General features: G+C 40.8%; 1 protein-coding gene and 1 pseudogene across 2 annotated transcripts in view; one reads left to right on the top strand and one right to left on the bottom strand.

Moving 5' to 3' along the window:
* Positions 1–1,392: 1,392 nt before the first annotated feature.
* LOC117719436 (small nucleolar RNA SNORA17) lies at positions 1,393–1,513 on the bottom strand (annotated as a pseudogene).
* A 1,396-nt stretch (positions 1,514–2,909) lies between these two features.
* Zc2hc1a (zinc finger C2HC-type containing 1A) overlaps positions 2,910–23,042 on the top strand; it is a 42,119-nt gene continuing 21,986 nt past the window's right edge. Inside the window, exons 1-3 of one of the 2 annotated variants that reach the window (XM_034517207.2) lie at positions 2,910–3,024; positions 17,847–17,923; positions 19,461–19,577. In XM_034517207.2, the coding sequence (XP_034373098.1) occupies positions 3,009–3,024; positions 17,847–17,923; positions 19,461–19,577 (210 nt within the window). In that variant the 5' untranslated portion in view covers positions 2,910–3,008. The remainder of the gene's footprint in view (positions 3,025–17,846; positions 17,924–19,460; positions 19,578–23,042) is intronic. The other variant, XM_076911228.1, reaches the window with a different exon arrangement.

Below are 23,042 nucleotides of genomic sequence, written 5' to 3'. Positions count from 1 at the left end.
CACTCCTGCAATCTTCCCTGCAACAACAGGGAAAAATCTATTGCTGTGGAAACTGCAGTGTGTCACAGGGTGTCTCACAGTCTACTCCTTTGCCCACACTTCTTTGCGTACAAATGTTCATTGCAATGAGTCGTCGGTCTGGTTCGAGGCCTCTAACTTCCTCTACTCTCTCAGTACTAGAGCCACACTGGGGATCATATAGATATCCTATCGTTGCCCTGTGTCACAGTGATCCTCTAGTTTTAGATCTGTAGGACTGGCACTTTCATGCACATCATCATTGGGGTAGACGATGGCGTGGGCCAACTTATAGGCCTGGAGCTGGGCCTGAGAGGTATCTGAGCTGGTCAGCCCTCCAGATCTCCTGACCTCTGGGTCGGCTAACCAGAATACTCTGCTACCAGGACCAGCTCTACCCTACTGCCCAGGTGAGCTACAGGGTGACTCTCCCAAGTGTTGCAGCCAGTGAAGGACAAGGTCAGTTCTCTCATTCTCATTACCCAGGGGCCAGATTTCCTACCTACCACAGATGGCAAGGGATGAGGGAGGGGAGGAGGGCCTCTGCTTCCTCTGCGCTACAACCCAGCAGACAAGAGGCAGTGCCATTTCTCCTGCACTTATGCCCTTAGGGATGGCTCACCCACACCCCCCACACCTCCCAGCTGTACTATTCTGCTCAGGTGAGGTGTAGGGCCTGCTCTCCTGAGCGCTGCAGCAGGTAAGGGGGCAAAGCCAGTTTTTCTGCTGTCATGATCCCAGAGCCCCCTATTCCAGGATGCTTAGTTGAGGGATTGGTCCAGTTCTATACAGCCTTCAGAGAGCAATATGTCCATGGGCAGCAGCCCAGAACAGGGAGATCCACCTTGCCTTTGGAGGTAACAGACTTCTGTTGCTGTAGGGCTATGACCCAGACATGGCCCTATATAACAACACAGGACTCCATCACTGTGATCCCAGTTGGGACCACAGGCTCCTCCCATCAGGCTGTTCCTCACCACCCTCGAGTCTCCAGTTTTGCCTTTCTTCATTGTGCACACATTCTTCTTTTTCTCTTTCTCTTTCTCTTCGACTTCTCCACCATTTACTTGCTCCTCTTAGTGTCACCTGGGATCTCTGAGTATCTGGGATTGTCTCAGAAATGCTATGTCCTGCTCATGCATTATGGTGCTAGACAGGGGTCCTCTCAGGCGTGTCTGCTCCCTTAGAGCTCCATAGCCCACCACTGGTGGTCATCTCTGGCTGGCTCTTTATTTGGTCTGCCTGAGTGGCCTCATGAGAGGGTCATCTGTTGTGGGTTCTTGTAGTTTTCAGGCTTGTTCCCAGTCCTGAAAACTGTATGCCAGCCACCCCTGGTGCCAGACTGGTAGCTTCTCTGGAAGGCTTTTTTCCTGGAATATTAGGCTAATTATTCATGGGTCAGAACACAGAGCTAGACATAGCCTCTCTCCTCTCTGCCATCTACTGACAGACATGTGACACAGCAGCCACACCTGTAATTCTTCTAGAAGGCAGGGCCTCTAAATGTATTTTTGTTATTTTTGTTGCTATTTTTTCTTATTGTTATTGGTATTACTGTAGCCTTTATGGCTAATAAGGTTTGTGTCCCTCATCCTCATATTTGTTTTAACTTCAGGTGAAATACTTGCAGTCTGCAAAGTAAATGCCTTCTTTATTTTGATATTTCTTTTTGTGAACTTTTTATTTTTCCTCTTTGGCATTCTTATAAAAGCTATCCCCAACCCCATTTGATTTTGTCTTAGAAACATGATTGGGGGACCTCTATACCAATATAGAGTAACTAAGTTGCCTGTATGAAGGTCCCTGGGCATGTCCCTGGCTTAGAAACTCAGAAGTGAGGGAAGGCCAGAGCGGAACAAGGGAAGGACTCATGAGATAATTCCCGAGGGGAGGTTTCTTACGTGATTCTGTATGAGAGATGGACTCTACCATATTCACACGCACTTTGAGCATCTTCTCATAGATAAGTCCTCTTTGGGGTTTACTTGTTTAAACAAAACCAGAGAGTTACTGGTTTGTTAAGTGTATACAGAATTAAGAGAGGATAACTTTTGAATTAAATGGACAAAATATACTAATAACTTAGCAATGGATACCTCAAAATCACCACAGAATACGAGTTGTTTATTCTTGCTAAGTAAAATTTGTGAAAAGTTTTAGTAAGGGTAAAATATGTTTGTGACATAAAACCATTTGAATGATTAGACTTCATTTTTATTCTGACAGAAAGGCACCTTTGTGCCATTGATAGGCTAGTTTCCCAGTTTAAAGTGCTCAGTACAGCATTACTTTGATGAGATGTAGAGCTTCATTAATTGTAAGGAGAGCGGGCAGAGTGCAAGTACAGTGCTGGCCAGGCAAAGATTGTGCAAGGGGGAAGTTTCATTTCTAAATTTGGACCTAAATTTTAGACTGAGAAAATTGTTTTCAAAAGTTTGGCGCAATCTTGGTTCCACAATCCCATACAGAAAATATGACCTATGTAGGAAACAATGTCTTAGCCCATAGAGCTGTGTCTGAAGAACAAATCTAGGGGATGTTGCTTGATTTAAAAAGGCAGCGAACCCGGGATGGTGCTGGACCAAGGCTCCTTTATCTTGCTACAAGAGTTCAGAGGGACCTGCAAAAGGACATCGTTGTACTGACTGAAGATAAAGAGCTCCTAAGATGCGGAGCCAGTCTGAGCCGGAAATCAAGGTGGGAGGCTGGCTAAAAGTCGTTTGAGTGGAACAAAGGCGTGTAAGGATATCAGGACGCCGACAAAAGTAGCTGCGGTTTCCAGGAAGGTGGTTGGAAACCCTGGAGGAAGGAGCGTCCCTGGAGAAACCGCAGGAGGTGCGGCCCCGCCCTCAGTATCTCCAGTTGCCCCGCCCTCTCCCGCGCAGGCCAATGGGAGGCCTGGATGTTAGAATGTGGGAGGCGCGGCCGGGTTGCTACAGCCTGAGCTGGGCGGCGGCGGGTGCTGCCTGCGGAGCCTGGGGCGGCGAGCCATGGACGGGCTGGAAGGTGAGACGCGAGGGGATGCTGCCTCGGGGCTGGAGCGGGCCCGAGCGACCCGGGCCCGGACTCCGGGGGCAAGTACGACCCGCCGGCTCTGCACCGAGGTCTCCGCGCTCGCCGGCACCCGGGACGGAGCTGGACGGCCCCTTACAGGAGCGGTGGCCGCGGGCTGCCCTCCGGGTACAGTCCTCGGCTTCCCCGCGGGGTCTGAGCCCCCGCGTTCTTAGCCTGCAAGGCCTAACTACCGTCTCTGGACCTTCCTAGATCCCCGAGTTTCCTGTAGGCACCAGGTGTCTCTGGTCAGGTCAGATTATCTTTGCAAAGTGCATTCTTGGTTAAGGGTCGCGACGTCCGGTTCGTCAGTTCTTGATGACCCCTCAGGACCCGCCCCTTCTCCCGAGAGCTCAGGACACGCACCTTGGACCATTGTAGGTAGCCTTCCTTCCATTTCAGCAGCACCTTGCTCGGAGAAATGCCTGAGCATCTCCCAAGGAAGTGTCTCTGGCGAGCTCTACTGCAGGGACAATAGCTTCAGCCTTTATGGCTTATTCACGAGGACCATCTAGGGAAGAGCCAGCTTTGCTTCCTTATCTTCTTTTTTTTTTCCTGGTGCCTTAGCCATGGCTTCAAATTGTGTTTTGTTCCTAATTCTTTCACTTTTCCCTCTTTCTTCATCCATTTTAATCCCGTGCAAGGACAACATTCGCTTAAAAAACAAAGAAAGGAAGAAAAAAAATCATAGCAGTGGTGACAACAATTTCAGGATTTAAAAAGACTAAATCTTTCTGATACACAAGGTTTCAGAATTTTTGGATCCTGATGTCTTAATACAGTTTTTTTTTTCCTTTAAAACAATTTTCACCACTTAATGTACTTGGAATGAGCAGGGGAAGTGATCCCTTCATTTTCTTGTATTATAGATAGTCAAATATTTCAGGACGTGTTACGAAGTTAACAGTGGTAACAGATAACTTTTCCCAGTGATATAAGTGTACCAGAAAGAAAATACAATAATATGATTATGAATTTTATTTCATAATTTTATTTTGCAGTAAAGCCTTCTCCAAACATCTTGAAGGTGATAAAGAATTCTAATAGACCATTTATGGGCAGCTACAGATTACCTGTGAAGGTCTTGTTTGGTGTACCATTTAGATTACCATGAAATGAGAAACTGTAATGACAACACACCTTCCTTTCAAAAAAAATCTCTTTTTTTTTTTTTTTTTTTTTTTTGGCACACCCCTGCAGGGAGCTCATTTTAATTATTTAAAACTATACTGGTGTAGAGACTGTATAGAGAATAGGATTTGAACATAGGTGTGAAGATTTTATAAAGCTATCATAATGGTCCACATTTACAGTGAGAGAAATATTCATCTAATGTTTCACTTATTTATCTATGTATGAAAAGAATAAAAATGAATTAGGTTGAACTATAAGAAAATTGTTTCTCCTGTCTGGCAGAACAGGTGAATATTGACAGTTTTAAGTGATCCAACATAGTTAAAGCTCAGGGTGTTCTACGGAGTGGAAAAACAGTGCTTTGTTTGCTTTGTTTTGTTTTTGTATTAGCTTCAACCCCACGCCACTCCCATCCTCCTTTCAAAAAGTGAGTTCCTATTATGTCACATTCTTCAGAGTTCAAGACTTTGAGTCTTAAGGATACCATTTGTTAGCTTTTTTACCCAGGCTTTCACTTAATAAGCAGTAAGTTATATTTAATAGTTTTTCTCTATATTGGAAGTTACAGGACAGTATGTAGTATAAAATCTTGAAGTTTGTTTACTTTATCTTTGTTATTGAGCCAAATTAATCTTTGACATTTGACTTATATTTCTAGGTGAAAGTAGTTACTGGTCACCTATTCTTACCCTTTAAAAGTAAATTTTAGTTGTTTACATATACTGTTTATGTTACTGATCTTCTGGGAATTTCATGTCTGGAATTGTCACAAAATGAACTATTAAATTGTACACTGTATTTTGAAACCAAATGTTAAGCTTTCTTATAATGTTGTATAATTAATAGCAGAACTTTTTGTATGGCTTGAGTAATTAGAGAAAAGCCTTTAATCTTTTCATGTGAAAGCTATACTCTAGACTTATCTAAGGAGTATAGTTGTAGTTTTAGAGTTGGGAAGTTCTAATATCTTACAAATTTTATCATCTGTAAGATTGAGGTAATAAAAATCTAAGTTTTTATCCTTAGGTAAGATTGCCTTCCTAATATCCTAAAGTATGCTCATAACAGTTATGGCAGGCATTAGGGAGGCCATTCCTCACCTGGTCTGCTAAGTTTCTTATCTGAGTATTGCTCTGAAACTTGATTAATCCCATTCCTCTTTACTGTAGCACAGATCTAGTAGAAGTCTGCCAACCCACTTGGTTACTGCTTCTCTTTTGTTTAAACTTAGCATAAATCTATACCAGTTTATTGAAACACTTTTCATTTGTGTTAGCAGCATTCATTTCTTTCTTGTTGTGGTTGTTAATTGGTGCTGAGTTGGAATTCAGGTATTTTAATGGCCAGGCTTTAAAGAAGCCTTTATCTAAACTCTTGGTTTTTCTTCTTGTTCTTTTTTTTCTCTATGATTTGGGGATATATATATATATATATATATATATATATATATATATCATCATTTGTGTATTAGTACTTTGCTTACGTGTGTGTGTGTACATATACCATGTATATGCTTGGTGCTGACAGAGGTTACAAAGAAGTGTCAGATTTCTGGAACTACAGTTCCTGACAGTTGTAAGCCCCCATGTGGATATTGGGATATTGGGACCTAAACCCTGGGTTCTTTGCAAGATCAGCAAATACTCTTAACCAGTTGGTCATCTCTTTCTACTTCACAATTTGGGCATATTATTTAAATCAGAATCTCAGCTATAAAAAGCAAAGCTATTAAAAATTAAACTATATTGACTATATTAAGTATTAAACATACAGAGAAAAAAACATTACCTAAATGTCAAGTGCATTGAAATATTTATTCAATGGTTAAAGATTTAAGGAAGCATGCTAGATGCTTAAAAGTATTCCATTAAAGCTAAACTTTAGCCCATCTTTACCGGCCTACCAGCTGGGGCCCAAAACACTATGCCCAAGATAAACTGGAAAAAGGGAGCGACTTCAAATGCATGTATATGATGAAGATTAAAACCATGGCAAATGTAAGCGGGAATAAAAAAGGATAAATTTCGAAGGTATTCCTGAGATTGAAAAATGAGATATGAGTGCTTGGTGCAAGAGAAAATATCCTGACTTGATGACTCTGGCTTTTGAATGTGTTTATTCAGCACTTGGGAGGATCAGATTTAAAGCAAACAAACCTTGATATTACTTGGAAATTATTTACCTGCAGATCTTAGTGGTTATCACTAGCAAGTGGGAGCCACTGTCCAGGCAAATCGTTCTTAACTAAGTGAAGAAAACTATTTATAAACCTAAATGTTTCAGGGTTATGTGGGATCGGAAAAAATGGGTGGGTGGGATTTCACGGAAGTTTTAAAAATTGCCAAAAGAAACAAGGAAAGAAAAGACAAGACAGGAATGTGGGGAAGAAACTGACCTGCAAACAAGTGAAGAAGTTCATAGTCCTTCCTGAGTGTGGGTAGGAAAACTAGGACTAACCTGCCAAATCCGGCTTATGTGATGAAACCTGGGAAATGCAGGATTGGGAAGAAATAGAGAAGCAGAAAGAGGAAGAACGTTAAAGGCCAGAGACTCACGAACAGCCCCTGGAACTATGGAAAAGCCCAGTCACTAGGGTGCAAAGAGGCATTTAAATGTGCTGATTGGGAGACTGGGTGAGTAGCTACCTCCCATGGCTTAGTCTGCTCTCATAGCTCTCTGGGTCCTGTCCACTCCTAAAGGCAGCCTGGACGAGTTTTGTTCTTTCCACTTATTCCTTGTTTTCTTCATAAGGTGATTCATCTGACATTTTAAATCATTGTTTTTACTTAATTTTACCCCCTAATATTTGATGAGTAGAGTCTCTATAAGATTGGGACCTTTGTTTCTATTTTAGTTTATTTTGCTTTATTGCCTTTAGCTTCAGATGTCAGAACAGTTTAGCTAATGCCAGAAAACCAATTAATATCTGTTGAATCAAGAAAGGGACCTATTTTAATCTAGATGATAGGCTTAGAAAGTGTGCCTCTAATGACATAGGGACTAGAGTGTGAGGGAGCAACTCAGCAGAAGTGTCATTGTTTGAAAATATACTACTCGGAATATTGGTCTTAAGTATTTCTTGGTTGTAAAAAGGATCCCTGATGACACAAGTGTAGGAAAATACCATCAATTTTATCTTTTTTAATTGAAAAAGTAAGAAAGATCATTTAGCTTTGTTAACTATAATGTTTCATAAACATTTTCCCATGTAACAAGGAAGTTGAGAATGACTGTGAACAGGGAAGCAGTAGGTGCCTGTGGGGACCTGGCAGGTGGGAACCCGCCTAGGAATGAGTGTGCAGCAGCATCTGTGTCTGGAGTTCATCCTTTTTCAGCTCCTTAGGATGCCTGCTGTATGTGCTATGGCTTCCCTGTGTGCACTTAACAATGAAACAATTAGCTTTTATTATTAAGCATGCTAAGACTGACAACAAATTGAATAATCATACTCTGACATTAACTATGAAAATGCGGCCTTGAGAGCGCAAGTCAGGGTTAATGTTAATTTCGTGAGTTGTGGTTGTCTAGGTGAAATTTCAGTAAATGAAACCCTGGGTGGGAATGACAACTATGTTTAAAAAAGAAGTCAAACTCAGTCTAAGCTAAAATATTGACTGAGAGCTAGAACTCTAGAGATAGGGCTTGAATATTTTAGGAAGCTTTTAATTCTTTAAATTGTATTTGTTAATCCAAAATCAGATAATTAAAATGGTGTGGACAGTGAATGTTTTATATAGAATATGGTAAGTGTATTTGAAGAAGTTTAAAGTGATTTGAAAGGGAAATTTTAAGACAGTTTAGAGATTGTAGATCTAAAAGCAGATCTGCCTATCCAGGATCTTGGGAAGAAAATGGTATAACAAATTTAGGAGTTGTGTGTGTGACAAGTTGGATTCAGAAGAGCTGTGGTTCTTTATAATTTATAGGACTGTCCATGAGCAAATTGACATGTACTGATTTGCCAGAATTGTTTCTATTTTCCACAATATTTTTGGAAAATATTTTCTCCTATTAATTGCATACATTTATACTGGATAAGTTTCACAAGAAAAACACTGGGTTGTTTTTTGAATTTTAGAATGCTAAAAATATTTTTAAATACAATATTTTTATACATAGGCAGTTTCATATATATATCTTCAGTGTATCATGATCATATCCACCCCCAACTCCTCCTTGCTTCTCACCATAAACACTTTACAGCACATGCCCTTGTTCTCACAGTTTTTGCCTTGTTTAATTACCCATTGAGTCGGGGCTCAGCCTGGAAGTTCTAAGTGCAGTGCCCATGTCATGTTCAGTGGAAGGCATTTCCTGGCGGTCCTTCCCATCTTTCAGGTGTCCTGTTCTTTGAGCACCCTCCTCTGAAACGCTGCCTGAGTCTTGGCTGAGCACTCAGCAGTCACCTCTTCTCAGCACTTGACTGATTATGGGTCTCTACATCAACTGCTGTCTGCTTCAGAAGAAGCTTCTTGAGGCAAAGCTGAAGGTAGCACTGATCTGTGGGTATAGACATAAGTATCGAGAGCACTGATTGACCATATATTTAGTCTAAAAATGCCTAAAGTGATCTATTTACTAATAGGCTCCTTCTAAAGCCTGTGACTACTTGAGCTAGGGACCTTGGATCAGGTTTATAGTACCAGTCATGAATTCCATCTTGTGGAATAGGCCTCAAATCCAATCAGAAAGTCATTAAGTTTCCTCATCGTCTTCATGACATTATTGCTAGGCAGGTTGGTATTGTAACATCTAAGTCCAGAATTAGGTAAGACTATGTATGTATTTTCTCCCCCAGTGGCCTTCTGTGTTGGTTTGAATGACAGTGGCTCCCATAGGCTCATTAGGCACTATTAGGAGGTGTGTCTTGTTGGAGTAGTTGTGGCCTTGTTGAAGGAAGTATGTTACTGAGCGCTCAAGCCAAGGCTGGTGTCACTCTGTCTTCCTGCTGCCTGCTGATCCAGATGAAGTACCCTTGGCTCCTTCTGCAGCACATTGTCTGCCCGTGTGCTGCCACGCTAAACCTCGGAACCTGTAAGCCAGCCCCAATTAAAATGTTTTCCTTTATTTGAGTTTCCATAGTCATGGTGTTTATTCAAAGCAATAAAAGCCTAATGAAGACACCTCCATAGTACCTGTTGGCATTATTGAAAGCTAGCTACCAGGGAAGAAGATATCAGGTCAGTTCCAGCTTGATTTCTCTGTCTTGCAACCATGTATTAGTAATTATTATTACTAATTATTATTAGTAATTAGTAATGTATTGCAAACATGTATTAGTGTCTTTAGCAGTAGTGTCTTAACCATCTAATACTGGTGGACAACCAAAAGCAATGGCAGTAGCTTATTGGTTTGGGGCCCTGTTGATCTCTATGACTAATAACTAATAAAGAAGTATCCTGCATGTGGTACTGAGATGCTCATTTAATATCCCATGTCTTCTGGGCGAATCACTGCCCATCCATGCAAGGTATCTGTGGCATAATAAAATCCTTTATTGACTTGTTTCCACCAGTCTGAGTGCCTTTTCCCCAACAGTGCTTAGTCTCTGCTAAGATTTTCACCCTTGTGAATTATGCCATTTCTCTACTTTATTTTTTTTGTGTGTGTTAAGATTTGCCAGATTTTGTCATGTGGGAGAGCTTAGCAAGGTTTTCATAACTCAGAAAGTATGAATACTTCTTTAAGGTAAATAATTTTATTATGTAACATCTTAATTTCAATTTTAAGTAAATTTAATGCATATTATCCATATGTGACAGGTGCTAAGCTGAACTTATCCATATGATTAGCTTCATATTTATTTTTAGTTCAATTGGTGAGGACCTGTAACAAAGAGAAAGCATGTTTTCTTTGATATAGATTCCTTTACATTCTCAGTCCTGTCTAGACTGGAAGTGTAGTATACATCAGTATAGTACATACTTCCTGGAATGCTTTTTTTTCTTATGCATTGGCTTATTCTTTTTTTTTTGTTTGTTTTTATTAGATATTTTATTTACACTTCAGATGCCATCCCCTTTCCCCATTCCCCCCCCTTAGAAAACCCCTATCCTATGCCCCATTTTCCTTTTTGCATTTATACATTTTTTTAAATAATGTTTATCATAAGCGTTATAAGTTTGGAATTGTTCAATCAGAGGTGTAACCCACTGACCGACCTAGATATAACAACTATCTTTGACTGGTGGAGATACATGAATATCTGCCTCCCTGTCTCCCCCCTCTTTCTCTTTCATCACCTAGCTTCTCCTATCCTTCTTCTCCTCCTCTTCTTACTCCTTTTCTTCCTCTCAGTACTCCTCCTACCTTAGCTCCTCCTACACATCACCCTTCCTGGTAAAATGAAACTTTTCTCTCAAAATATAATTAGAGCATAATTATGCCAATTTGTACCAGTGAGGTACAACATAGTCCTAATACCCAGTCCATCATTTTGTTGACTAACCAGCACCTCTGTCATCTATCCTAACTAAAACATTTAGTTCTGAACCTGGCTTTAGGATGAATGTCAGCTGCCGACCATCCACTCAAATCTTTTCTCTTACGGTAAATAGCTATAAGTTTTCAACCCCGTCAGAAATCCAGAATGACTGAGTTAACTATAATTGTGGGAAGCACAAAGCATAGCTTCTAAAACTTAGCCAATTTATAGAGACCTCTGAACACCTGAAAAGCCCCTATACTACTGAACGTTGGAGCATCAAATCTTCAGCCTTCTGGCCCAGAATCATCTGACAGACCTTGGTGATGCAGGATTATTAAGGACTGATTACTCTGTCTAGGCAGATATAATCAGTCGACTATTCTGCATGTGTGTCCTTTTCTGGACAGTAATTTGTCTGTAGATGGAGAGAGGCAATTCTTGCCTAGTGGCTGTTACCATACAACTGGAGTAACTCCAAGGATGCTCAATTTCTTCTTAGAATCCACAACAGGAAGCTGTCAGGAGCAGACAGGTCTCTAATCAATATGAACATTAATATATAAATATTTGTAGCATCAGTTCTATGGACTTCTGATGTTTTGAAAACCAACTATCCATGTAAGGTAACCTGGACTGTTTTCTGTTAACTCCTCTCAGCTATTTCTAAGTAAAATATGGAAAGCACCCTAACAATAAACTCAAAAATATGAATTTGCTATAGTCCCTTAACTCATAGGTTAAGTGTCCCAAATCAGTTAAAAAAGTTAAAAAAGGGCTGGGTCTAGGCATTGTATTCCTAAATGTTTTATACAGGCACAATGCCCATGAGTGTATCAATATTCATCTCATTTTTATATTAATAAGAGGCTCGTACCAATGAAAACCTTAAATTTGAGATCAAAGTAAATTGTGTACCATTTAAGAATTTATAACTTCATCTTGATAATAAGTATACAGATTTCTACCAGTAGGTTATGGCTATACAATAAGTCCTAGCTAATCCCCCCTGTTCCAACAAAACCACTACTTGTCCCTAGAAAGACAGACCATTATTAACCACATTAGTCCCCAAGCTCAGGGAATAGGGGCACTGACTCTTCTTTAACTTCTTCAAGCTGATTAAGGGCGTTGAGATTTTAGAAGACGGGTGGGGGGGAGAGTAAGTTGATAAGCCTCTGATGCTGTGTCTTCACTGAATCCAGATGGAATTCCAGTACATCAGAGGTTTGGGCAGGTCTGCTCAGTATGCTTGATGAGTAGATACACCAAGGCTGTGTATTCTGCAATATACAATTCTCAGAACAAGTTTTAGTATCAAGAAAAAAAAAATTCCCACCCCCAGGGGGCTGACATTTTTTTTAAAGATGTTGGTTCTGAAGACTCCCCCCCCCCCCTTCTTAAAATTGGTTGTAGTATTTACGTTTCAGATTTTATCCCCTTAGCCTACTTCCTCCCACCACCCAGAAACCTATCCCATCCCCCTCCTCATGCTTCTATGAGGCAGTGACCACACCTACCCCCCTCACTATCCCCTCCCCGCCCTCACATCCCCCCCCCCACTGTGTGTTTATTCATTCATTTTTAATTCATTTTTTTTTATGGGACCAAGAAACTCCTCTCCCACCTATGTCTGACAGGGCCATCCTCCCCTACATATTCCTCTGGAGTCTTGGGTCCCTCCCTATGTGTTCCCAGGCTGGTGGTTTAGACCCTGGGGGGCTCTGGTTGTTTGGTATTGTTGCTTACCACCTGGGGTCAATAACCCTTTCTGTTCCTTCAGTCCTCTCACTAAGTTCTCCATTGGGAAACCCCTGATCATATCAGTGGTTAATTGTGAACATTGTCCTCTGAGTGTTTTAGTCTTTGGCTGACCTCTAAGGAGACAGCTATATCATGTTCCTCACATTATTGAGAGTGTTATTTATGTCTTTCTTAAAGCCCTCTATCATCATCATGAGAAGTGATTTTAATTCTGATTCCTGCTTTTCTGGTGTGATGGGGTGTTCAGGGCTTGCTCTGATGGGGGAGCTGGGTTCTGATGATGCCATGTAACTTTGGTTTCTGTTGCTTATGTTCTTGCTCTTGCCTTTTGCCATCTGGTTAACTCTAGTGCTGCCTGTACTTGCTGTCTCTGACTGAAGTCTGTCTTCCTAGTTATCTAGCTTGTGTCTGATCTCCTAGGGGTCCAGATGTCTCTGTGATCTTTTCCAGCTGTACTGATTACAGTGGTACCTCTAGGATGCCTCAGGATATGGTGCCTCCAAGGTAGTAGTCCAGCTAGGTGTCTGCTGTTCTGGGTGCAGTGTCTCCTCTAGAATATCTCAGGATATGTTGTCTGAAGCTCTGAGTTCATTTGTTCCTCTGTGGCTCTGGATTGAGTGGACCTTCCAGTATGTCTCAGGTGGAATCCGGGGTCCACACAACAGCAGACCTGGCAGAGGTCTGATCCAGGCCTCAGATCTGGGAACTAGTTTCTAAGACACTGTCCACGTTAGAGCGCCTGGGATCCCTGCTTCCTCTGGGTTCTTGGAGGTTGGGGACAGAGCTGCCACCCAAGATCTGCTCAGTGCTCTGGCCCAGAAAGGAAGGAACCAGTGTTCCAGGCTGGGAGTGACTTCCTGGGTCCTTTTGGTTCCCAGTTACTCCCTGTTTAGGGCGGGCCCTGCTGTCTGCTTACCTAGGATACTGCCTGAGTTCGAGTGCCTGGGATCCCTGCTTCCTCTGGGTTCTTGGATGTTGGGGGCAGAGCTGCCACCCAAGATCTGCTCAGTGTTCTGGCCCAGACCGGAAGGCTTATTAATTCTTATATCCGAGGAATTTGTAAACTACAAGAGAAATGTTTTGTTATTCACTTACATTTCCTACTAACTTAGTTGTGTTTTGTTAAATTTTGGCATGTTGTAGATAAAGAAAAACATGTGTATCATGTAATCTGACATCTTTATTTTATACCAGAGAGATTAAATTCCTTGCTCAGAAACTTAGTTCCCAGTGGTAGAGCTGCAATTTAAAGTTAGATAGTATATGACAGATTCCAATTATTTTTCCACTAGACTATACTACTATTACTGTCATATGTTTTAAAAAAATTGCATATAATAAAATATAGCTTCTGGTCCTTGAGACCCAACTTACTTTTCTTAACAACTCTATGTGATTTGTATTAGGTCTTGATATCAATGAACATGCACACGTTGGTAAGTCAAAAGGAAAGAAGAGATTTATGTTTTCCTCATTTTGAAAGACTTTTTAAAAATGAGAATGGTCTCCATATACTCACGTGTAGCGAGAAGTATTAGAAAAGGAAGGCGGCTGGCTCCTGGCTTAAGTTTCCACACTGATGGTGGCACCGGCACAAGCACCTACTCCCGGTTCTGTCTCCATGTTCCTGTACTGTGAGCATTACCAGCGGGGTCATGTTAGCCCCATACTATGGTCGTCTACCCCACAGTCAGCCGCCACACCATCTAACAACCAAGTAAATCAAAACTCTAGATGATTATAGTTAACCAAAGGTTTTATCTACCTGTAGATCTTAATACACAGGATACCCACACAATTTAGTATTGTTATCCTATATCAAACCTTTTGATATGAATAACTACCTGAGACTGCTAGAGACACCAGGATACACTTCTGCACCATTTCACCTCTCTTGTTTTTCTTCGCCCTCCTCTCTCTCCCTCCCTTAGTGCTGCCTCATTTTTCCCTATCCAATCATAGGCCTCCTGCCGCAAATAGTTTGGGCAAGGAAATTTCTGCCACATAATTTGTGTTAATCTTTGGTCCCTAGTTGGGGGAACTACTTGAGAAGAATTAGAAGGTGAGGAGATATGCCACTGCCATTGAGGTTTTAAAGCCCAAGTCGTGCCCAGTTGAAGCTCTTTCTGCCTTGCAGTCACTGTCGCAGGGTGTGAGCTAGCAACGGTACTCCAGTGCCATGTATTCCTACTGCCATGCTCTTTGCCATAATTGTCATAGATTAACCCTCGGAAACTGTAAGCCCCCAACAAACTCTTCTGTAAGGTGCCACAGTTATAATGTCTTTATAGCAATAGAAAAGTAAGACAGAAGGTGATATCAGGAAGTGAGCTATTTCCCTGACAGCTCTGACCATGATGTTGTTTGGAGGAATGTGGAAGACTTTGGGACTTGGAATAAGGAAAAGGATAGAGTGCTGTAAGTGGATCTTATGCTATCCTTATAGGAGCTGTGAAGACATAGTGCTGGGAACAGTGTTGACTATGGCAGGGCTCCAGTGTTAGCAATGGAGCTAGAGACCATTTTTGGGATATTTTGGCAAAGAAATTGGCTGCTTTTTCCCTGTGACCTAAGAATCGGCCTGAGTCTAAACTGAAGATTCTTGGACTAATTCCTTCATAGAGGAGATTCCAAGACAGCCTAATATTGAGTCTGTTACTTGGTTATTAGTAATTACACTTTTGCAGATATACAATGAAAACAATAATTGGGGCAAAAGAGGTATAAAATATACAACCTGACCAGGAAAAGCACCAGGAAATTTAATATTGGATCCAAGGTTTGTGTTGAAAGAGATAAAGAGAGGCCTGCTGTGAAATGGAGTAAAGAAAGTAGCACTCCCAGGCAAGAACTAACTCCCCCCACCCCCCCAGGTTTCCCACTTGTAAAAAAAGACAATGTCCGCTGCAAAGGACAGCTAATGCAAAGTCAAGGAGAAGAAGTGAGTACTTTGCTTTTGCTTTTACAGGGAGTAATATTAAAAGATTATATTAAGTATTAGAAGAGACTCTGGACTTTTAAACTTTGTTGAGATTGAAGGAGCGGGGATTTTTGAAGTTGGACTAAATGCAGTTTGATATGGCTATAAGCCCACAGAGGCCAGAGGATGGAATGTGGTGTTTGCCTGAGACCGGTCTTTGTGGCTCACATGTTTGAATGTTTGGTCTCTAGTTGGTGGAACTGTTTTGAAATCATATATGGGTTGTTGGAAGACATGTGTCACTGGAGGCTGGTTTTGAGGTTTCAAAAGCCCATGCAATTTACCATTTTCAGATAGCTCACTTGCTCTCTGTCTCTGTCTGTCTGTCTGTCTGTCTCTCTCTCTCTCTCTCTCTCTCTCTCTCTCTCTCTGTGTGTGTGTGTGTGTGTGCCCCACCCCACCCCAACTCTGCTACTACTCAAGCCTGCCCTGCTTACTTGCCTGTTCCCTGCAGGGGGTACTCATGTACTCACCCACTGAAATGACAAGCCTCCAATAAATCGCCTTGGTCATGGTATGTTTACAGCAATAAGATATTCAGACACTATCTCTCCACTGCATCCTTAAAACAGGCTCTTGCTAAGGAGCCTAAACTGGCCTTACATCCTGATCCTCACATCTCAGCTCTAGAGTGCCAGGATTGTAGGAATGGATCCCACATAGCCTGAGATCACTGCTGCTGTACACATTCATTGTTATGTTTATTCTAGTGACAGTGGGAATGTCGTTCCCTTTAAAGACACTTTGAAGACGTTTGATAGCTTGTAAGGATTAATTCCAATAATTATATTTTATCATATGGTAAAGCTATAGCAGCTATTAAGTTTTAAACTTTTTACCTAAAATATGAGAGGTGATTTCATTCCTGCTGAGTTGAATAGATAAGTAAATAAGTGGATCCTGTAGGGTTAGAGGGTAGTGTTTGTATAGGTCAACCCTGTGCTCCAGTGTATGCCTGGTAACTAGCAGGTGCTCCAGTAGCAGGGGAACAGGGATCAAGCCTGTGCCTTTAGATATGCCGAGTAAGCACATGCCACTAAACCATACCTACAAGGCTCAGGAATTAACTGTCAGGAGGTTTTCCTTTGTAACAATGTAGGTAACTAAAGAAATATACTTTTAATTAAGCGAACTGTGTGTTTTAATTTATAATATTGACTTTTTAAATCATGAAAATGTACAAAAAGTCAGGAAGGATGACAGATTATTAAGCATGTCCAGTTACTTTCACTCATTATTTTACAAACATTGTTCTCGTAGTGAGCCTGATGAGGTTCCTTCTGGAAACTGCTTCAGCCTCCATGGTCCAGAGAGTGAGGCGCCTCCTCTTAAGTGACCTTTCTAATGCCAGTGTTAGACACCAGGCGAGTCTTAGGCTTGCTTTTGTAATGTGCAGCTTAACTACCACTACACAGACATCTGACCTCCATCTGAGTTACGGATAGTCACCATTCACCAGGGAAATAGGTCAGTGGGGTACGAGGAGGATGTGAGAACAGATGCTCTTCTGTGACTGCATTTAGTACCTGCTTGCTGGTTCATTCTGGATCACTAGAATGCTTCTCTGTGGACTCACCTAATGACCATAGGACATATTTTATGAAGGCAAATTCTGCATTTATTTTTCAGGAGTTTGTTACTTTGAGTAGAAAACCTTTTTTTCTAGTTTCTCTTTATATAAATAAAGAACTTTGACAGTGAAATTTCAACAGAAGATATATAAGCAATTTACAGCTTTCCAATTCAGTTTTACAAAAACCCAGGTATGAAACTTAGGTAGAAACACCAAGTGTTTAATTAAATCAGTTACACAGCATCTCAAAGAACATAGGTTTATTTTTCTTTTGAATCATTCCAGCAATAAAATTTCTTATATGATGGTACATGGTAGCTCTGCTTTTAATTATATACAAATTATAGCTAGATTTTATTTATTTATTTAGTTTTGCCCGGTGAGTACATGTTATGTGTAGGTATAAAAATGAATAATTTATAGGGTATACAACATGCAGCTTACATAACTAGATGGTTTTATCTTTGGGTGTTTTTATTTTATATTATCTGTTGATAAGTGAAATAAGATTCTTTTAATTCTAGGTTTCCAGATAAGCTCAGGCGATTAGCTACTCCTAAGAGGTAGTTCTCCGTGCCTTAGAGCATTACCAAGATAGAGCTGGTTCTGGATTCTTGTACCTACAATAGACATAAGTAATTAAAAGAGAACCATTTATTTCCAACTATATCAATTTTGTTTTCCTTGGATTGTCACTGTTTTGTACATACTATTGTCTTTTAGTTTACTGACAACTCTTAAGCCTTAGGCCATTTTAATTGATAATTTTGCTCATTTTAAAATGAAACTTTTAAATAAGAGCTCTTAACTCACCTATGAGAGCTAAGAAAAAACATTCAAAACTAAAATTTTATGATTTGACTTGTGAAAATTTCTAATTGGATTATTTTTTTATGTTTTAGAAAATGGAAGTGTTGTCCAAGTTGGAGAATTGTTGCCCTGCAAGATTTGTGGAAGAACATTCTTTCCATTAGCATTGGTGAGTAGGCTGATTCTAACCTGTCGGCACTGGAGTCTCGTGGGTCCCATTGTTTCGTGCTGGAGGATAGTTGCTCTGTCCTTCTGAACTCTGATGTTATGCTAAGACGTCCAGTCTTGTAGGAACAACAGGACTGTTAGAAGATAGAAAACTCAACATAAATTTAAGAGGCAAAGCACCTCATAAATATCAATGAAAATGTATTAACAACGTGATAATTTCTAGAATTGTCTTTAAAGTACTGCAAGCCCAGGGATTATTTTCTGAACTGTGAGGAATTGTTGAGCAGTTTGATGAATAGAAACAGAGGCAAAAGTAATGGGTAACACCTCTACTCCTAATACTTGGAAGTATGAGGCAAGGAGAATCCTGCAAGTCAGGTCAGCCTGAGTTACAGTGTGAGACCCTGGCTCAAAAAAAAAAAAAAAAAAAAAGACATTGAAAATATTTGTTCCAGGGCTGGAGAGATAGATTCAGCAGTTATGAGCCCTTGTTACCACTGCGGGAGACCCATCTTCTGTTTCCGGGACCCACATGGTGTCTTAATGGCTGCCCATTATTTCCAGGAATCCCACACTCTTCTGGCCTCTGTAGATACCAGACGTGCATGTGATACATGTACATAGTTGAACATTCATGCTTATACACATAAAAGTACATCTTGTAAAACCTATTTATAATGCAATGTTTATTGAAATAAAGGAAATACGAGTGGATGGTAGGTTCATGATTGGCATCAGTATTGAATAAGCCAGTTGTTCTCTCTCTGTCTGTCTGTCTGTCTGTCTGTCTGTCTGACAGACTTAACAGTGCAGTTTCCTTGCATTTACTGAAGCGTGAAAGGAGCAAAGTTGCATTTAGTACATTGTCTCAGTCGTCAAACTTTCTGTACTAGATGGAGAATCTTTTTCTATAAGATATGGTTACTTGGAGACTAGCTAAGATAATTTGACCTGTGCGTGCTTAAAATGAACAAGTAATTTAGCATTTATTAACAAAATAATCTGTAGATACAGACCCTTACCCACCTCAGGAAAAGTCCCAGTTGAGGGAAAGAAGCTCGGGCTCTAGAGGAGAGTTGTGAGTTCTAGGAGAAAGGGACAGTCTTTCAGGAAGCACACGCTTGACCACTCTGCTTGCTCTTCTGAGGTGGTGTTGTAGTAATCCATTTTATGTTACCTATGTAACCCAAGTGCCGTCGGGTGGCTTCTGTAACCCAAGCTGTGTCTTTACTTACTGAGGACTTCTCGCTGAAGGAGCTCGGAGTTCTTTCCTATTACTTCTTCTTAGCAACAGTGAAAACTAGAATCTTAAATGATTCCTGACAAAAATCTCACAAAACTCGTCCTCTATAATTTCCTGAAAGGTAAGTCTGTGTGTGGGTGACTGGGCACACACTTTAAAGCTCAGTCTAACTAAGGAAAGATTTTTCTCTGGGTGTTTTAATATGGTGTTTAAGCACGGCTAAATTTTCAGTTTGGCTGTTTTCTCTTCTGTAGAAAAGAAACTATTATGCTGCCTTTCTTGATTTTAACAGAAAAAACATGGACCCATTTGCCAGAAAACGGCCACTAAAAAGCGGAAGACTTTTGATTCCAGCCGGCAGAGAGCTGAAGGGACTGACATTCCCACAGTGAAGCCTCTCAAACCCAGGGTAACTGTGGGCTCTGACCACTATAAATCTCCTTACTGTTCTTGTGAAACAATTCTGAGTGTGAGTCTAGATAACCAAAATTCTGTGGTATGTGTTCAGAATAAATATCATCAGGAACATCAATTTTATTTTAATTAAAAACACAAATGAGTAAAAATGTCGTTGATAATGAAACTTTAGACAGGAAACTCTGTGGTCGGTGGTTGTTCTAGCAGGTAAAACTTCACTGTGAGCTAGTTTATACTTAAGTGGCTTCCACAAACTGACCATATGATGCTTTGTTGTGGGATAATTTGAGTATAAAATGTATTTGATAAAAATAAATTTAGCAAAGTGTATTTTTTTTTAAAATTAAGTTTGTTCTGGAGAGATCACTCAGCAGTTCCTACTCTTTCAGAGAAATCAGGTTCAGTTCTCAGCCCTTGTGTCCAGTAGCTCCCTTTCGTAATAAAGTTATTTGATGGCCGGCTAATCTGATATTTATATTTGTTTTGCTGCCTGTGAATACGTTACAGGAAAGATAGTGAGACCTGACAAAAAAATCATAAACCAGTATTTGACGTTTTTCATACTAGGTACCATTTATGTGATTACATTAGTTAAGGTAGGCAAGGTAGCTGAGTATCTGAGATGGTATGGGCCCATCGGTACAGAGGGGTACAAGAGTGAGAATCCTAGCCTGTGATGTGGTTATATAGCATTCTATGCTGATTAGGCCAGTTAACTATGCTTCTGTCTGCTTTCACATCGCTGATAGAGATGCTGTCTTATGGGGTGATTGGGGAGGTTATACAAGACTATAATATTTAGATGTTACCATTTTTTTAAAAAGTCTTAATTGTTTGAATAATAAAAGCAAAGTAAAATTATACAGAGTTGCTGTCTTGGTTCTCCCTAAAGTGTAATCCTTAGTGTATTAATAGCAGCATTATTCGAGAACTTGTTAGAAATGCAGAATCTTGGGTATCACATATACATACATGCTGAATTAAAATCTGCTGTTTACAAGATTCTTGGGTGAGTCACATACATGTTAAAGTTTGGAAAGCAATTAGAAGACATTATAGTGTAGTGTACTTCTTAATGTATTTATTTATATTAAGGAAATCTTGTAAAATTACAAGCACCTAAACAATAGAACAAACTCTAGTTTTGGTAAAATTAAAGACAAGATGCCATGAACAAACTACCAGATACACATAAGAATGGCCTAAAGCAACTGAAATCCAGGCTAAACCACCCTAAAGAGAATATCTAGGAAGTATATGGGATTCTGTGGCCAAGAATCTGACGTCAGATGATACATGAGGGTCTTTTCATCTTACAGGTAATTTCTCTAAGGTGAGTTCTTTAAGAATGTGTATCTTTTTTTTAACAACTACAATCATGTGAGGCACAAGATAAAGTATGCAAACTTGTATTGCCAGGATCTGGAATGTGCAGGGCTAAAGTTGACAAAGCCAAAGAACAGGGAGGAGAGGGGACTAGACAGCTGTGCTAGAGGATCTCGGAACCCTTCCTGAAGGGAAGAGGGCTAACCAGTAGTTTGTTTTTAAAGTGGTTGTTTGAACAGACAAGATTACAGCAGTAGTTTCCTGTTTCCCATAGAAATGTAGGAGGCAGGTACTTGCAGTCATACAGAGCCTAAAACTCAGATGACAGCAGATGCTGGCAAGGATATGGAGAAAGAGGAACACTGCTCCATCATTGGTGGGAGTGCAAGCTGGTACAAACACTTTGGAAATCAGTCTGGTGGTTCCTCAGAAAATTAGACATAGTATTACCTGAGAACCCACCTATACCACTCCTGGGAATATACCCAAAAGATACTCCAACATATAACAGGGCCACATGCTCCACTGTGTTCATAGCAGCCTTATTTATAATAGCCAGAAGCTGGAAAGAACCCAGATGCCTTCAACAGAAGATGGATACAGAAAATGTGGTACATTTACACAACGGAGTACTACTCAGCTATTAAAAACAATGAGTTCATGAAATTCTTAGGCAAATGAATGGAACTAGAAAATATCATCCTGAGTGAGGTAACCCAATCACAAAAGAACACCCATGGTATACACTCACTGATAAGTGGATATTAGCCCCAAAGCTTGGAATACCCAAGATAAAATTCACAGACCACATAAAGCTCAAGAAGAAAGAAGACCAAAGTGTGGGTGCTTTGGTCCTTCTTAGAAGGGGGAACAAAAATACTCTCGGGAGCCAATACGGAAACAAAGTGTGGAGCGGAGACTGAAGGAAAGACCATCAGAGACTGCCTTACCTGGGGATCCATTCCATATATAGTCACCAAATGCAGACACTGTTATGGATGCCAAGAAGTGCATGCTGACAGGAGCTTGATATAGCTGTCTCCTGAGAGGTTCTGCCAGAGCCTTACAAATACAGAGGTGGATGCTCACTGCCAACCATTGGACTGAGCACAGGATTCCCAATGGAGGAGTTAGAGAAAGGACTGAAGGAGCTGGAGGGGTTTGCAACCCCATAGGAAGAACAATATCAACCAACCAGACCCCCCAGAGCTCCTAGGGACTAAACCACCAACCAAAGAGTACACATGGAGGGACCCATGGCTCCAGCTGCATATGTAGCAGAGGATGGCCTTGTCGGGCATCAATGGGAGAAGAGGCTCTTGGTCCTATGAAGGCTCAATGTCCCATTATAGGGAAATCCAAGGGTGGGGAGGCAGGAGTGGATGGGTCGGTTGGGGAACACTCTCATAGAAGCAGGGTCAGGGGGATGGGATAAAGGGCTTCAGGGGGTGTGCGGGGGACTGGGAAACTGGATAACATTTGAAATGTAAATAAAGAAAATATTCAATTAAAAAAGAGAGAAATAGTCCATTCCTCCCCAAAGGAAGAAGAGAGTTGCTGTTTCCTGCAGCCTAGCAGTCTTTTTGTTCTTTTTCTCCTTGTCTTTTCCCAGTAGTTGCCTCAGTGTTGCCACTCTAGTTGGTGACATGAGCCTGGCTGAGCAGAGCTAAAACTGAGGCGATGAAAGTCTCATGCATAGTCAGCTTTACTCAGGGCATCAGACAGTGTATATTCTGAGGGTTAAGCAAGGCCAGGTGAGCAAAGTTGACTGTGAGTTCAAGCTGTATGCAGTCACAGGGCAAAGTCATATTAAAGTAACAATGGGTAAGATGATAGGTAATCTAAAGTCAAACCCATTCCTGCATGGAAGCTGCTTCCCAGAACAGCCAAAGTTATGGAAGAACAGAGATGATAAGACTGTCCTGTTAAGTTGAAGTTTTCTCACAAGGTCTTAGAAATCTCCTCAAACATCTTCATTAGTGGACCATAGTGCAACAGACCTACATGGTAGAGCATCTACATGCGTACCACTACATAGTAGTACATGCTACGGTACATCTACCTTCAGCTGTTAGCTCTCATGATACAAAGATCTGTCTGTAAGGAAAACACATGGGAAAGACTTGTATAC

This window comes from Arvicanthis niloticus, chromosome 13 (assembly GCF_011762505.2).
Source record: "Arvicanthis niloticus isolate mArvNil1 chromosome 13, mArvNil1.pat.X, whole genome shotgun sequence".
In the NCBI taxonomy this organism is placed as follows: domain Eukaryota; kingdom Metazoa; phylum Chordata; class Mammalia; order Rodentia; family Muridae; genus Arvicanthis; species Arvicanthis niloticus.
The sequence above is the reverse complement of the archived record's forward strand: the minus strand, read 5'-3'. Positions and strand labels throughout refer to the sequence as shown.